This window comes from Daldinia childiae, assembly GCF_008694065.1.
Source record: "Daldinia childiae strain JS-1345 chromosome Unknown Scaffold2, whole genome shotgun sequence".
Lineage (NCBI taxonomy): Eukaryota > Fungi > Ascomycota > Sordariomycetes > Xylariales > Hypoxylaceae > Daldinia > Daldinia childiae.
The window spans coordinates 317,370-333,819 of NW_022984643.1; the positions used below are offsets into that span (position 1 = coordinate 317,370).

The 16,450-nt window shown below is 31.6% G+C and overlaps 4 protein-coding genes across 4 annotated transcripts; all 4 read right to left on the reverse strand.

Moving 5' to 3' along the window:
- Window positions 1-903: 903 nt before the first annotated feature.
- Window positions 904-1,569, reverse strand: GL218_01033 (uncharacterized protein; the record flags this gene model as incomplete). Its single annotated transcript, XM_033577479.1, has 3 exons — window positions 904-986; window positions 1,037-1,398; window positions 1,463-1,569. 3 exons carry the CDS (start codon window positions 1,567-1,569, stop codon window positions 904-906), a joined length of 552 nt encoding a protein of 183 aa, XP_033438600.1.
- A 3,832-nt stretch (window positions 1,570-5,401) lies between these two features.
- GL218_01034 (uncharacterized protein) lies at window positions 5,402-7,087 on the reverse strand (the record flags this gene model as incomplete). The annotated part of the gene is made up of 6 exons (XM_033577480.1): window positions 5,402-5,616; window positions 5,740-6,108; window positions 6,175-6,286; window positions 6,361-6,441; window positions 6,540-6,706; window positions 6,760-7,087. 6 exons carry the CDS (start codon window positions 7,085-7,087, stop codon window positions 5,402-5,404), a joined length of 1,272 nt encoding a protein of 423 aa, XP_033438101.1.
- A 444-nt stretch (window positions 7,088-7,531) lies between these two features.
- On the reverse strand, window positions 7,532-8,549 carry GL218_01035 (uncharacterized protein; the record flags this gene model as incomplete). Its single annotated transcript, XM_033577481.1, has 2 exons — window positions 7,532-8,193; window positions 8,273-8,549. 2 exons carry the CDS (start codon window positions 8,547-8,549, stop codon window positions 7,532-7,534), a joined length of 939 nt encoding a protein of 312 aa, XP_033438598.1.
- A 934-nt stretch (window positions 8,550-9,483) lies between these two features.
- GL218_01036 (Initiation-specific alpha-1,6-mannosyltransferase) lies at window positions 9,484-10,485 on the reverse strand (the record flags this gene model as incomplete). Its single annotated transcript, XM_033577482.1, has 2 exons — window positions 9,484-10,319; window positions 10,383-10,485. 2 exons carry the CDS (start codon window positions 10,483-10,485, stop codon window positions 9,484-9,486), a joined length of 939 nt encoding a protein of 312 aa, XP_033438138.1.
- Between the last annotated feature and the right edge of the window lie 5,965 nt (window positions 10,486-16,450).

Consider the following 16,450-nt stretch of genomic DNA (forward strand, 5'->3'; position numbering starts at 1 on the left):
GTGTAAATGGGGCTCGATCCGATCGAACCTGTGATAGCCTAAGTAAAACCCCGCTTGAAGAGATAAATAGGCGTAAGAGATATCTGGATTGATTTCTTCGTTGAGCAATGTTGGCAATGATAAATCAATCAATTTCTCAAGCTACCTAGGTATGTAGTTGAAGCTCAGGGGTCAGGGGTCAGGGGTCAGAGGGGCGCAGCTGGAAATGCAGGTTAAAGGATTTAAGAAGTGGGCATAAAATCCGAGCCCGCAAATCAGAAGAGCGAATAGTTCAGCCCTACGTACTATGTATAAGACTACGATTCTGCAGCCTACATATGCATAAGCCACATTGCGTAATTTTCAGGGTGAGATAAGTAGTTGTAAGCATTTACATAGGTAGGTATGTAAATATGGCAGTATAAATATGGCGGTATAAATAATTTAACATGAGAAGGATAAAGGAGTAACAATAAAGGAATAGATGGGAAGTAGTATATGTAAAACCGTAGTAACATACTTATTCTTCATTGCTATCTTATGAATCCATCTCCTCGTGTTGGAGCAATTAACATGTAAAATTATTAGCAGCCTGGGACTCAATATTCTATTAACGACGAAGTTGATATCGAGACTACTTCGACCGAGCAGCGGCACGGACTACCTTCAAGATAGGAGCCCTAACAATAGTAATTCAAAGAAGCAAATACGATAAGCACATTGGTCTCTCAACTAGAGAGATTAACTAAAGGCAAACTTGAACTTTTATTACCTAACTACCCCTAGGATTAAACAATTAGGCCATGCAGCATTGGGCGAGTCCAATAGTAGTGCTCCACATGTTTTATGTCTCGTTCATGCATCAGGGAATTTTTATCCCTTTATTTTTCCCCAAGTTACCATCCAGCAATATGGGCCACTAATTTAGTCCCCGTTATAACGACCCTCGCCAGCACTCTTAAGTAAAACGTCAACAACCATGAAGTCGGTGGTGATAACAGCCGAGCCTATACCAGTTAGTAACTATCTAAGTCCTAGGATGCGTTTTGCTACTTACCATCAGTCCATTTGACCTTCCAAGTATCGTGGCCGTTCGGAAATGCTAGCCATTGTCCTTCAGCATTGTTGGTAACCTTGCCGTCCGTAAGCTGGAAAGTGTCCCACTGGGCAATGTCTCCTTCACCAGGCTTGACGGTTTGCGGGTTCATCATGTCGACAAGAGTCAACAGATCAGGAGGACCCATGAGCCCAATAGAGTGGTCGACAATGCCAACTGGGTACGTGTGTAGCTCATTGCACCCCTGCTTTTCACTGTCTACAGTGTAGACCTTGACAGGGGAGACATCATCTCCGTCGAAAACACCCAACGTGTTGTTCTTTAGCGAAAGGAAACGGCCGTCGACTTTCTTGTTAGCCGGGCTACGGGTATTGTTAGCAACGGCAAAGAAGATAGCAATAGTAATAAAAAATGGCTTATAATTACCAAGAGATCTGGAGCTCATAGAGGTCGAGCTGTCGCTCCATAAGCGGGGCAGCGGAGGCGAAAGTGGCAAGAAGGCCAAGAGGGAGAAGGCTGACGGGCCACTTCATTGTGACTTTAGTTGAATGAGGTTGATGTTATCGAGAAGTAGTACGAAGAGATTGAGTATTATAGGGTCAGAGTAATTGCGTAGCGCAGAGGTAGAACTTTATGTTCTTACTTGTGATTTAGGACGTGTTGTGATGATGAGAAGACGATATTAAAATTCGACGAGAGGAAACAGGTGAATTTATGTTCTTTCCAACCGAAGGTACTCAAGATATGGGATGGTGACGGAAAGTATAAGAGGGTTAAGGCAAAACCAAAAAAAGGTTAATTAGATTATCTGCCGATCTACGTACTTTAGTGAACAGGCAATCACGTCCTAAGATATACGACATGTACAATAACAGGTGGTCCTTCCTCGTGCCTGTATATCAACGTTAAGGCAGGAGATCTAAAGTAGAAAGTACGATGATGGTATCAAGATCAGATCAAGGAAATCACGACACATCTCACACCACATGTAGAAATTTTATATAAGTTTGATGACACCCAAGAATTCTAGCCCATACAAGTACCTAAACCCTAAACTATACGTACCCTTATCGTTCTGGATCTCGGGTATCTCAGGTTAGAAGCTAAAGGTAATGCTTCTAAAGAGCCTAGTACCTAGACATATTAAGTTTGGCATATTAGGGATGTGTGGTAGTACTAATTTTAGCTTAGGATTGACCCAATAGGCTCTTTAGTCCGCTATAAAGTAGCATGATCTACTACTAAATTCCCCATAGTGGAAACATAACTACAAGTTCCTGGGATTACTTCAACCGTAGGCTAAATCAACGCCCACGCCAAGCATCACCAAGCATCTCCAAGAATCCCCGCAACGACTCTACAAATCCTAAAATAGAAGAATTCAATTTACAACTCCCCTTCTATCACTTTCTCTTCTTCCGCTACCACGGTTCCAGAAGCTGTCAGAATGTCCAAATATCCACAATCCCCGATGTTATCCGTTCTTTTACCAATATCTATATCCTGGGTACAACTCGGAGACATGGCTGACTGAGACAAGATCCGTTCGACGGAAGCGGAATACACCTCCGTCTATACGTTTTTCAGACCGACGTGGAAATAGATATATTCTCTTTTGAAAAACCTGTACATTTTTGTTTTAATCTTTAAATTCGCTGGGGTTACATCGCCCCCGGGGGATAAAATCAAAGGTTAGGTAAGGGAGGATATTTGATCTATGACTGCCTAGAAACAAAAATCTCGATACGTCGCCTACCTTACTTGCCTACCTCCTGAATCCTAGGTTTTAAGTTTGGCCACGTTGCTCTATTGTCTAGGTATCTATCCGCATGATCTCATAGATCCTAATGGCTTTAGATACGATGTGCATGGGCTGCCATCTAGGAGATCATCTTATCATGTAAGTCTACTCCAGAAAGTTTTTCGTACAAACACCGAGCGCACAATGTATTGGTCAAGACCAGAAACTCCTAAAAGGAGCACGACTTAATGTATATCGTTATGGATAGTTGTTTGTTTGTTTTGTTGGAGGAACAAAGACCTCAATGTGAACGCGTGTGCCGCTGGAATGTATGTTGGGCTTAGTCTGGATTGTCGACAAATTCCATCGAGGAATAACACCAAACATAATGTCTCTTTCCTTTACGCTTCCGGTCCTAGCTGTGCTGAGCTTCAAGGGGTTGGAAACTCTCCGCCGAATTATGCGATACGAATCAATGGCTAACTCTCGCATCGCCTCATATCATGTCCCAAAGCAGGAACTGCTGCGGCGTGCTCACACGAAAAACATGTCGTTGAGTCTCGCTTTAGCCCTGAAAGACAGTGCACTAGGAACAACTCCGTTGAGTCACCAGCAAACTTTCTTGTCTTTACTTAAAGCAGACGCTCCTTATGTTACTACTGCCATTCCGCGTATTCTCTCCGCCGTCGGCGCGTCAATAGCTAATCGCCGTCGGGAAGCAAGCTGGACTGAGTTAAGGGGAATAGCGCTTTATTCCCTATTATCTCTTCTAGAGCTACAATTATTGCTATCTATCTCTCTACTATGGCTGGTATTTCCTGGCTTAATACTTTTACCTTGGTTGGCCTTGCAAACCGCTTCTATATGGATTCTTATCCGTTATATAAACGATGGGCCGCGATCCTCAAAATTCGTCACGGAGAGGTTTCAAGGTGATATCTCAAGTAGCGAAGAGCAGCGCTTCGATTGGTTTGTTGTTGGTGGTGGTTTTATGCACGATGAGCACATGCGTCGGGAGCTCGCACCAAAGCTAACGAGAATGTTTGGTCATGATATGCATATCTTCATAGCTTATAAGCTAGGCTTCTTATTCGAGATCATACTTATCTTCCTCCAACGGAGCCTCCATATCCCTACGACAAGATCTGTAAACCTCTATAACTCCGTTCGAGCAAGTCTATTGAAGCCAGAAACAAAAGGTGTTCGCATCCTTGCACATAATACGGGGGCTCTAGATGTCTCATGGCTACTCTCCCGCCTTTGCGCCGATTTCCCCCCTGGAGATCGACTAGGCAAGCTCCAGGTATTCACATTCGGCGCCGCATCCATAGAAATGACCTTGCCTCTTGGACATGCCTCGTATCAACGAATCGAGGATGAATCAGATTCGCTTTTCCCTTCAATCACCCATTTTGCGTTCACAGACGACCCATTTGCACAAATCGGTGTGCTCCTTGGGATCCGCCAGAGGCTAGAAGGTCGCTTTGTGGGTAGTTTATACACCATTCATACCACTACGCTAGTTTCAGGAAAATCTCGCATATTACCTCGTAGTCGTCATTACACTCTAGATGACTATTTCAACGCTCTTCTACCTGATGGGAATCCTCGACACGGTGTTCTCAGCCAAGTATGCAAGATAGATCGCGAACTGAGTGAAATGCGAGAGCTGGCTGCCTTGGCACAAAGCGTTACTAACGAGCGACTGAGGACACGAAGGGAACGTCTGAGCTGGACTGCACTCGGAGCAATGTCAAATACCACGTCCGGTGGATACGGTGGGCGTGATAACATATCACAGCCTTTCTCTCTGGAAGAAGTTAGGAAAGAAGGCAGATCTTTGGAAGGGCTTAGGGGGTATGAAAACAACCCACTAGTCAATGTGGTGAATGATGCTAGATATCGCATACGTTCTAAGAAACACGCGACGGGTACAAAAGCCATGGCAAACACCGAGGCCTTACGTTTAAATCCCGGTAAGCATAAATACTAAAGGTGTCATTGTTGGGGGATGAGATCTCTATTAGGAAATAGAATTGTATCATACTTTAAAAGGGGGGTTGGGGTTCGCAGTCTATATTCTCTTTGGGTTTACCCGTTATACAGACCAGCTTATAAAACTACCTACTTAATAGTAAACCTAGTATTATCATCTAGTTCTATAGCTTTATATTGGATTTAGTAGAACGCCATATCATTACGGCGACCAGGAAGTGCAGAGGAGATTCGGTATTATAATCCAAGGCAATGATGTCTCTACTGTATCGCAACCAACGTCAAGCAAATTTATCTACTATGAAAATATCACCTGTAATGCTACTATGGGTTTATAACTATCCGAAATACCCCTGCTCATTTTCAAGTACCGTAGTATTTTTTTCAAGCTCGATATATGAAGGCTAATTCGACGTAGCATATTTAGGTAAAAGAGCAGAGTTTTTGCTAGCCAAATCACAATCATTACCTTATATTATGCGAAGTTTATATCCCAATTAAGCCCCTTTAATCCGCCGCGGAGTCGACAAATGAGGGTCGTTAAACATTTACTACTATCTACATCCAAGGAATATCTTCGTAAGTGCTATGGATACTAGAAGTGATGTCGCTACCATAAGATGATACCGTTACATATTCGCCCATAAATACTTCATACCTTCCCAGATTTCCACGCTGCTAGGTATAATCTGGTTGGCAGGAAGTACGAAGCCGTAAGAAGTCGATCTAAGCTCAATTCCCCATCCGAACTCTGCTCCGGCTGCGTCGGTCATATAGTCCCTACCATTTCCACTCGACTGGTATAGTACTAGACAACCAGGGCCATAGTCGAACGTTGTATTGTCTATATTGAAGTTGTTAGAATACAATGAGGATATGAAGAGTTCCCAATTTGATTTCGACAATGCTTGGATTTATAGTTGGGACTATGGAATGAATATCAGGGGGGTTGGAGGGATAGACATACATGGTTGTGCGATCCTAGAGGCTGTCTCGCCCGCTAGACTTATCTGACGGTCTATATTTTTTGGAAAGCTATCACAGATGTAGCCATATGAGAGCAAGATTACTTGGGCGTAGCTATGCCAATCGATGTACAACTTGATGCCTTTGTTAGTAGCTAGCGTTTGAGCGAATTCCATCAGCGCGGCAGTTTCAGGCGCGTCGCCAGCCTGGTAACCGCTGAATGTCTCGGAACTCGGGTTAGAAGAAGAGCCATCGCCTCCGAAACCAACAGACCAGTTTCGGTTGATATCCGTGCCTACTGCGGTTGTGTTGTCTCTCGTCTGCCGATTCTTCCTCCATAGCCGGTTGGTTGTCTGGGAATATACGAAACCTTAGTGGGATTAATTAGAGATCTGAATTATATTCCTCTGGTGTTATTGTGATACTAGTTACTCACCATCGGGGTTTACAACTGGTAGGACGTAAAAATCGTAGTTGTCTAGCGCAGCTTGTACCGCTGTGTCATTTTTGTACCCAGTCACTATTTGGTACAAGAGGTACTCGACCACCTAGAATGAAGTTGTATTAGTTAGGTAGTTAAAAGTTCGATATACCTACTGAATTAATATATGTCAAGACGTACAATTGAAGTGATCCATTCACGAGCATGTACATTCCCATTAAAGAAGACTGCCGGCTTCGAATTCTTGCCGCTGCTGCCCCACTATAGCATCAAAAGTCAATCAGCGCTTTTTTAAATATATGGTTGCATGGAGTATAAAATAAAATAAAGGGAGGAGGGAGGCTCTTAATATTGCATACGAGATGAATCCCCTGAATTGGCCTTCCCTCAAACGAGGATCCCACTTGAATAAGCTCTGAATTGTTGACAAACGAGGCTTGAAGATCGGCCCAGTAGCGAACGTGATCCTCATAAGCATGATATGAATCAAACCAAGATAATCCTGGGACACCATCGTCGTCAAGTTCTGCACCGACGGTTAGTGGAAACGTTTTAAAGAATCGGATTTAGAACACAAACCCGGATAGCTACCCAAGGAGCCTTCAGTTGCGATGTCTGCTCCTAAGTTTCTGCTTAAGATAGTTGTATTGAAGTCGAGCGTATCGAAGACCGCGACATGTTCTGGAGGAACCGCAATATCAATAGTATCCGAGCTACCATGTTGATGATTGCGATTATGATTAAGCTCTATGATAGATAAATTATCGTATGTTGATTTTAGGTCGGCAACGTCACTCGTATCGATCCTATAAACCTTGAAGCCCTCGAAGTTGATACTACCGTTCTGTTTAGCCAGAACAACAGCCCTAAAAGCCCCAGTAAACAAAATAGCAGTAGTGAGCTTCATGTCTTTTGTGGATTAAAGCGTACAAGCCGGAGTTCACTAGACCAGAGAAGACAAAGAAAATATATTATATACAATTATTTTAATGACGAGCACATTTTACTGTTCTAGAAGGCCTTTGGGGTCGAGCAATGCAACGCAGAGTCACAAGCATTAGCAATAACAATGGTCGCCTTCCTAAAATCACCACCCACTCCGGCTTGGCACCGATGATGCCACCACGGTGCAAAATATCGACAGCCTCAATTATGATGACAAGGTCAAGTTAAAAAGAGGCAGATTACTATTCAACATCCGACCTTCACCTACGTCCCGGACTCCCGGGTTAGTATACCCATCGGCCACAAGAGACGGCTTATCAACTATACAACTCTGCCATTTTCATCAATTGGTTAACCATCAAACCCCTTTTTTCCTAAACTCGAACCATCCAAGACATATTATACGTTAGGTAGATTCGGCGGGTAATTCATGAAGAGGGCTATAGTGTCCGTACAATTCCGATATCTGGCCTTCGCTTTTAGGAGGTATGGGTGGTGCTACATTGACACTGTTCGAAGCTATTGCGATCTGGGACGTCGGATACACGGGGGTTTGATCGTATTGATTTCCGGATCGTTCCTTGGCTAGCATCTTATTCATCTTCTGTAGCCTCCATAGGGCATATATTAAGCCCACAATAAGTAGCACCCCTATTACGGCACCGATACCAATCCCGGCCTTCGCGCCATCGCTAAGATCAGATGAAATAGAGGCTGCCGTGCCGACAGAGGAGGTGTTATCTGATTGAGAAGCCACATCTGTGTTTGTAGGAGCACCGCTTGTGAAATTATCGCTAGTGGCATTAGGCGTGGCTGAATCAGATGTTGACGTTGTTGAGTCTTTTATTGACGTAGAGCTTGTTGAAGAAGTTGTTGATGTTGTCCCCACCACTATAAACTTGGTTGAAGCCGCATTCCAGGTTGCTGATGTAGTCGGATTATGCGGTCCAACAGAAAATCGTCCATCTCCAGAATCACAGCAATTTTCTGCACCATTACAACAATACGACGTGTCATCCCTAGTGACGTTTGCGCAAGATATCAAGTCAGTACCGCCTCGGGATGCACCTTCGTATTCAAAAATCATGTAAGCAAATAATGTCTAAGCTAGATAGAAAGTATCTGAGCAGAAGTTTTATTGACTCACCTAAGCAGTATTTTGCACAGTTTTTTGAGTCCCAGTTCTTATCCGAGCAAGAGCCCCGGATTACGGCTCCGTTAGAACCTTGACATAGACCGTTGGAAAGACAAATGTTACCAATCCCACCACCGCAACAGGCACTGGAATCTGCATCTGGGTTGCAAGGGGAATTATCTTCAGCCTCTTGTTGATTCGGATAATAGCAATGGTCAACAGCAGCAAAGACAGTATAGGCAAAGTGAAAAAGTATAAGCTGTAACCAGAAATACAACTGCCTCGCCATTGTAACTTTTAAGTAGTCTTGATCTACCTAGGAATGACAAACAAAGCAAACAAACAAATGGGAAACAAAACTAGGGATAGGGGTAATAAGTACCTATTTTGCGAAATAGAAGCAATATGTTCCCAGCGCTGTATGCAGGCGGCCGCTTTCAACCCTTGCCTGTCCACGAGCCAAATAATGGCGTGAAGGATGCTAATGTACCCATATCCGAACATATATCCGAATATGTCAGCTCAACTAGTAGCCAGTTGTATTTTTTTTGCCATGCCCAATATATCACAGATCTGAACTACCTCTTCGGTGACAAGAAGGCTCGTACAAAGCAAGGGAGAGAGTATGTTATTGAAAGTCAGGGGTAATTTGTGGGTCCCTAACCATCACTTCGAGAGTTAACTGCAGCTAACAACTCATGACAAGCAACCAACAACTCAACCAATATATGACCTAGACTTACGATACGACGTAACAATCTTCCAATGACAGCCTACCATGGATCAAGGGATAAAACGCCATTGTTCCTTCCCAGTCCCCGCAAATCCCGAGACCTAACCATCCCATATTTCATCCGTACTATAGTGTTACAGAGGAAACCAAGCTTCAAGAGAAAGGCTGGCCGCAGGTTTTTGAGAATATTTGAATTTATTAATATGATCTGCTTCCCGACATATCTTGCCGTGCCCCTCTAATTTCACAAGTGTTACGCAATTTTGAGCCACCTAGAGAATAGCTGTCCAAAGTAGCCTAGATTCCACCCAGTCTCACACTATAGTACAATTCCTATTGTGTACGAAACACCGTCGCATAATCCCTATATAGCTAAGCGTTGTGTGAACCAGCGGTAAAACTTGCCCGAAGTATATACACATAATCATGCAAGCCAGAGTGACTTGTGTACCATGGGAGACATAGAGAGTCATCCCAGCTCCGTAAGACGTTAACCCGGATGGCTTCCGCGCCAGGATGCTATAAACAGATGCTCAACTAGAATACCAGGATCCCCCTCTTCGAGATAATGCTCTTGCGGGAGCCAGCCGAAAGAATCCTTAGGCAGTACCAACACATCTCCAATGAGCTTTGGCTCTCTCAGACTGTCAAGCTCATCTCCTGTATGCTTGATACCTGTAGCATTCGTGAAATAGTCCATTAGAACCTCGGTGAATGCGAAGGGACCCGTTGTCGCCATAACATCCTCGAAGGTTACGGTACCTCCTGGCTTCTTCGATTGAAACAACTTCTCGAGATTCCCCTTGACTCGATCCACTAGTGAAGCAATAGCCGGGTGGTAAGGCTTCGCCAAGATCGTATATTGTGCAAGCTGAACAGAATACGGAGAACCTCGCCAGATGGGCCTTTTGTGGTGGTCATTTTCAATTCCTACAACGAGATTTGCCTTATCCAGGTGGTGCTGAGGAACCCATTCAGAGATAGGACGATGAGGCAAGACATCAATATCAGCCCATACGCCACCCTCTACGAGCATGACACAATACCGCAAGAAGTCGGCCCTTAGTATAGGATCAGTGAAATTAGCAAACAGGTCCGCAATAGCCGAAGGGAGACGGTCTCCAACGAAGGTTTCGCCGTTGGCGTCGGTAATACGTTCATATCGGTGCTGAGGGTTTACGACACGCCATTGATGCGGGAAGCCAACAGTTCGGTCAGTCGGGTCATCGGAATCATCTTTCCAGCTCTGCCAAATCTTCTTGGGGAAACCCAGGGGAAGTGAAGATTGTGACTCGGCTGGCGGCTTTGTATTATCCGGCAATTTCACTATAAATAAGTTAATTTGGTAGCTAAAAGGAAGCCTAGTAAGAAAGAATGAGATGAACTGACAGTTTAGCGGACTAGAGCCTAGAGAATTATACGAAGAACCGAAAGCTAAAAGAAGGCATGAAATAATAGCTGCACCAACGATTATGAAATATTTTCGAGACATTGCTTAATGCGAGGCGCCGAGTTATATTGTCGGGATGACTACATAGTAGGGAGAATAAGAAAAAGTAAAAATACAGAAGACAAGATTTAAACATCCCCGGAACCTTACAGCGCCAACTACAAACCACTGACAGGTGTGGCACGGCTTATATGGAAACTTAAATATAGAGCTAAAGCTTTGTTCTTTCTCTTATAATGTTACAAGGTAACGATGCAGCTTAATTAGGTTGGTTTCATGGAATCTGTTGCTTTATATTATGTAAAACTTGATTATATTTAATATTTTTTATTTGTTTATAAATATAATAGTTTAATAACAATTAAAAAAAATATAAATACAAAATAATTAAAAGTAATATGATTTTTAATTAAATATTTTAAATTAAAGTTTTATTTGTTTTTATATATATTAATTAAACTTTTTATTTTTTTAAAATAAAAAGTTTTTATTAAATATAATTATTTATTATTTATTATATTTAATTTAATTTATTTTATTCTATAATAATGTTTAATTATATTATTATATATAATAAAAAATAATAATGATTAATTTATAATTAATTATTTATTTTATTAAATATTTTAAATTTTTATAAATTAATAATTTTTATAATATATATATTTAAAATTTTAAAAAATTTAATATTTATATTTAATTTTATTAATTTAAAATAAAGTTTATTATTTATATTAAATAAAATAAAAACATTATTATAAAAAATAAATAAAAAATAAATAAAAAATAAATAAAAAATAAATAAAAAATAAATAAAAAATAAATAAAAAATAAATAAAAAATAAAAATAATTAATAAATATTATATAAATAATTAATAAACAAATAAATAAAAAAGATTTATATTATTATATTATTTTAATTTATTAAATAATTTATTAATTTTAAAATAATAAGATAATATAAATTTTATTAATTTATATATTTTTTAAATTTTTATTAATTATTTTATCAATTATTTTATTAATTTTTTATAATTCGTTAAAAACATTTTTTACGCTTAAACTTTTGAAAATTATTATAGAAAACTAATAAATAAATGATAAATAAATGATAAATAATTGATAAATAATTGATAAAAAATCGATAAATAATTTTTTTATAAATGATAAAAAATTAATAAATTGATAAAAAATTGGATATTTTTAATAGATTTTACCGTGTAAGTTTGCAAACACGTGAAAACGTTTGCGTAAGCTTGTAAATGCATACGTTTTCTTAAATTTTAATTTTTTAATTTATTTAATATAAATAAACAAAGTTAAATAAATAATATATAAAATTGTTATATATTTATATTATTTAATAAATTTTAACTATTTTATTTTTTTAAATATATTAAAATTTTATAAATTAAAAACTTTTATATTTAATAATTTTTATATTTAATAATTTTTTATTAAAAAATTTATAAATTATTAATACCATATTTTTATTATTATTAAAATTTTTTATTTTAATTTTATAATTATTAAAATAATTAATATATTTAAACTTTAATTTTTAATTAAATAATTTATAAAAATTAATTATTTTAAATAATTTTAAACTAAAAATTTAAAAACGTTTTAAACATAAATATTTTATTTAACTATATTTTTTTAATTAATTACATTTAAACACATTTTTTAAAAAACATATTTTAATTTTTAATTTAAAACAATTTTAAAATTTTTTAATTAATATAATAATAATTAAATCAATTAAAATATAATAAATAAAATTTTTATATATAAAACAAATATTAATTCGATCATTTAAATAAATAATTAAATAAAATATATACGTTTTAAATTAAAATTAATTATAATGTAAATCATTAATTAATAATTTATATAAATTAATAATTTAAAAATATTTAAATTATTATTTTTTAAATTTAACAATTAATTATTTAAAAAAAATTTAATGTTTAATATTATAAAATATAATAAAAATCTTAAAATAAAACGTATTATATACGTTTATAATATTTTTTTAAAATATTATACGGTAAAATATATAATTATTAATAACGCAAAAATATTATAAAATTTTAACAAAACTTAATGTAATATAAAAAATATATTATTATTTAATATATTTTTTAATTAAATATTTAAACGTTTTTATATTAAAAAATGGTTAATATTTTATTGCGAAAATATAACAAAAGTGTTTTATTAAAAATTAAATTATAAATTTATATATTAATAATTTCAATTTAAAACATATATAAATTATTAAATTAATTATTAATACAACAAAAAAAATATTTTATTTAAAAAATATATATAATTTTAATAAAATTAAATTTATAATTAATTAATTAATTAATTTATAAAGTTAAGTTATATTATTTTTTATTGTTATAATAAATAAAATATATTTTATTTTATAATATTATAATAGTAAATTTATATTTAATTAAATTATTAAACTATTTAAATTATACATAAAATTAATTTAAAATAATTAATTTAAAATAATTAATTTAAAATAATTAATACATTTTAAAAAATATATAAAAAAATATATAAAAAACGTTAAATATTTTTTAATATTAAATAATTATAAAAATTATATATTAATAAAACTTTGTAAATATTACTATAATAATAATATTATAACTTTTTATATATTTATTTATTTATTTTATAAATGTTAAAATTTAAATATAAACATTCTTTTAATTTTAAAACGTTTATATAAATAAATTATTAAAGATTTAATATAATAAAATTTAATTTATATCATAATCTTTTTTTCTTAATTTTATAATAAGTTTACAATATTATTTTTATTAAAAAAATATATAAATTAATTTTACAGTTATTAAATTAAGTTTTTTAATTTTTAATTAGGTTATTTATAATTTAATATTATTAAAATTACACCTTTTTTTATTTTAATTGTTAAGTTACTTAACTTATTTTAAATATTTTAAATATTAATAAATATTAATAAAACTATATTATAATTAATTTTTATATATAATAAAATTTTTATTTATTAATTTAATTTATTAACTAAAAATTTAAAAATTATTAATAAATTAAATAAAATTACATATAAATTATTATATAAAAAAGTTTTATTAAAAAAACTTTAAATTTTTAAAAAATAAACTATGTATTTTTTAAAAGTTAATAAATAAAAAATAAATAATTATAAAAAAAAAATCTTTTACTTGAAAAAAAAAACCGGTTATAAACCTAAAAAGAATATCAACATTTAAAATAATATCACAATTATTATAAATAATTTTATAATAAAACAATAATAAAACTAATAACGTTATAATATTTATAATAATATAAATTATAACGTATAAATTTATTTAATTAATTTTTAATTAATATTAAACGTTATTATTATATAATAAATGATTTAATTAAAAACATATAAAATTATACGCCGTTAATTAATGATTTATGTTATATATAAACTTTAAATTAAAATTACATTTTTAATTTTTTCATAATAATTATATATAACTTTATTATTTTTAATTAATATATATAACTAAATAAAAATATTATAATGAAATATATAAATTTTATATTATAATTAAGTAAATTAAATAAATATTTAATAATATATAATAACTTTATATATTATTTATTCAATTTTTTATCATTATTTATTTAACTTTATTTTTTAATAAATAATATAATAATATATAATTTAAAATAAAAATTTTAAAATAAATATTATTAAAAAAAATTTTTAAAATAAATATTAATTTAATTTTATTTTATTATAAAATATAATTAATTTTTAAAATATTATTTTATAAAATAAATATAAAATATTATATTATTATATTAAAACGTTTTTAAAAAACAACTTTAACTAAACAATTAAAGGTATATTAAATGGGTAATATATTAAATTGTTATGTATTATTAAGTAACGTAAATCACTAGTCAACGGCCCACATAAGTTAACGGCCCAACCAAAATATAACTAAAAATCAACATTTTTAAAAATCTATAACTTTACCAACTCTTGGTCAAACTTTCCCAAATTTTAATATATATTATATAACTCTAAAACTAATATATAAAAAAATTGAAAAAAATACTATTACATTATAATATAAATTATAAAATTATTGGACATTTTTAAACTTACTTTTATATTTTTCATTTTTAATTAAATAAAAAAAATAGTATAAAAATAAAGAAAAATGTTATTATTATTAAGATTTAAATATATACCTAAATTTAAAATCCGAATTTTAATAGGATTTTTTTTAAGTAAAGTGCACGGTTACGCACAGACATATTTTGTATGTATTTTCGTTGGGCCGTTAACTTGTATGGGCCGTTGACTAGTGATTTACGTTATTTGTTTTACCATACAAAGTTACTATTATATATTTATATTGTTAAAATAGTTTTAACTATTTATATTTTTTAAAATATAAGCTTTTTTATTGGTTTAAAATTTTACATTATTTGTTTAATAATATTTTTATTTTAATATTATATTTATGTAATATTTTATTTAATTTAATTTAATTTAATTAATTTAATAATAATATAAAGTTTACATAATAATTTTATTTAATTGTATACATTTGTTAAATATTATTATTTAATTACATACGTTTATTTCGATAAAAAAAGGTTAAAATAAAGTTTTAAATGATAAATGATTTTTAATATAATATGACATTAATTAAGAAAAATTAACTAAAAAACTAATGAAAAAACAATGGTTAATAAGGTTGGCCAATTAAAAACGTGTATTTTAAACAAATTAAATAAATTAAAAAGTTTTATTAAATTCAACGGGATTATTATAAAAAAGATATATGCGATAAAATAAGTTTATATAAAAATATATGTAATATTTATACGATATTTACCAACCCCGTTATTATGTAATTATATTTAATATATTGCCCATTTAATACGTTTTTTACTACCCGATTAATGTTGTTTTTTTAAAAATAATAAATATTTTATAAAAATTTATTATTATTATTTTATTAAAAAGTAAATTTATAAAAACTTAATGTATTAAATAAAAGAAAAAACAAAGTTTTTTTTAATTAAAATAAAATAATTAATTAATGGATAATAAATCGAAGATTAATCATCGTTATTTTTTATTAAAATTAAATAAATCATATATATTATATAATTATATAATTATTATTTATAATAACATTATAAAATTTATTATTTATTAAATTTTTAATTAATTAACTAATTAATTTTATACATATTTTTAAACTTATATTTTTAATTTTTTAATATTATAATAATTATATATAACCATATTATTTTTAATTAATACATATAAATAAATAGAAATATATAACAATCAATTTATATAAAAAACAAAATATTTAATAATATTTTATAATTTTATATATTATTTATTTAATTGTTATTAAAAATATTATTATATGGAAATTTATTATTTTTGTTATTATATAATATTTTAATTAATTATATTTTATATTTTTTTAAAATGTTTTTAATTTTTAAATAATCGTTTTTAAATAAAATAATAATAATATTTAAATTAATTAAAAATATTAATTTCAATATATATTTTTAATAGATAAAATATATTTAAATATATTTTATTTATTTTTAACTTTTAATATATTAATTTTTATAATTTAATTAATTATAAAAACTTAATATATTAAATAAAATAAAATAAAATTCAATTAAAAATTAATTGTTATTATTTTTTATTAATAATCTTTAAATAAAAAAAATAATATTTTAATTATTATTTTAATGTGTTAAAACTAAAATTTAAAAGACGGTAAGTTTCGCCCGTTTGCGTTTTAAACTTTTGGTTTATGTGTTTATATTTATAAGTTGTAAAAAAGGCGTTTTTTAATTTTTAATTTTAACTAGTTTTATATAATGTAAAACGAATTAATACACATTTAAATTTTTAATAAAACTATATTAACGATAATATAATAAGTAATAATA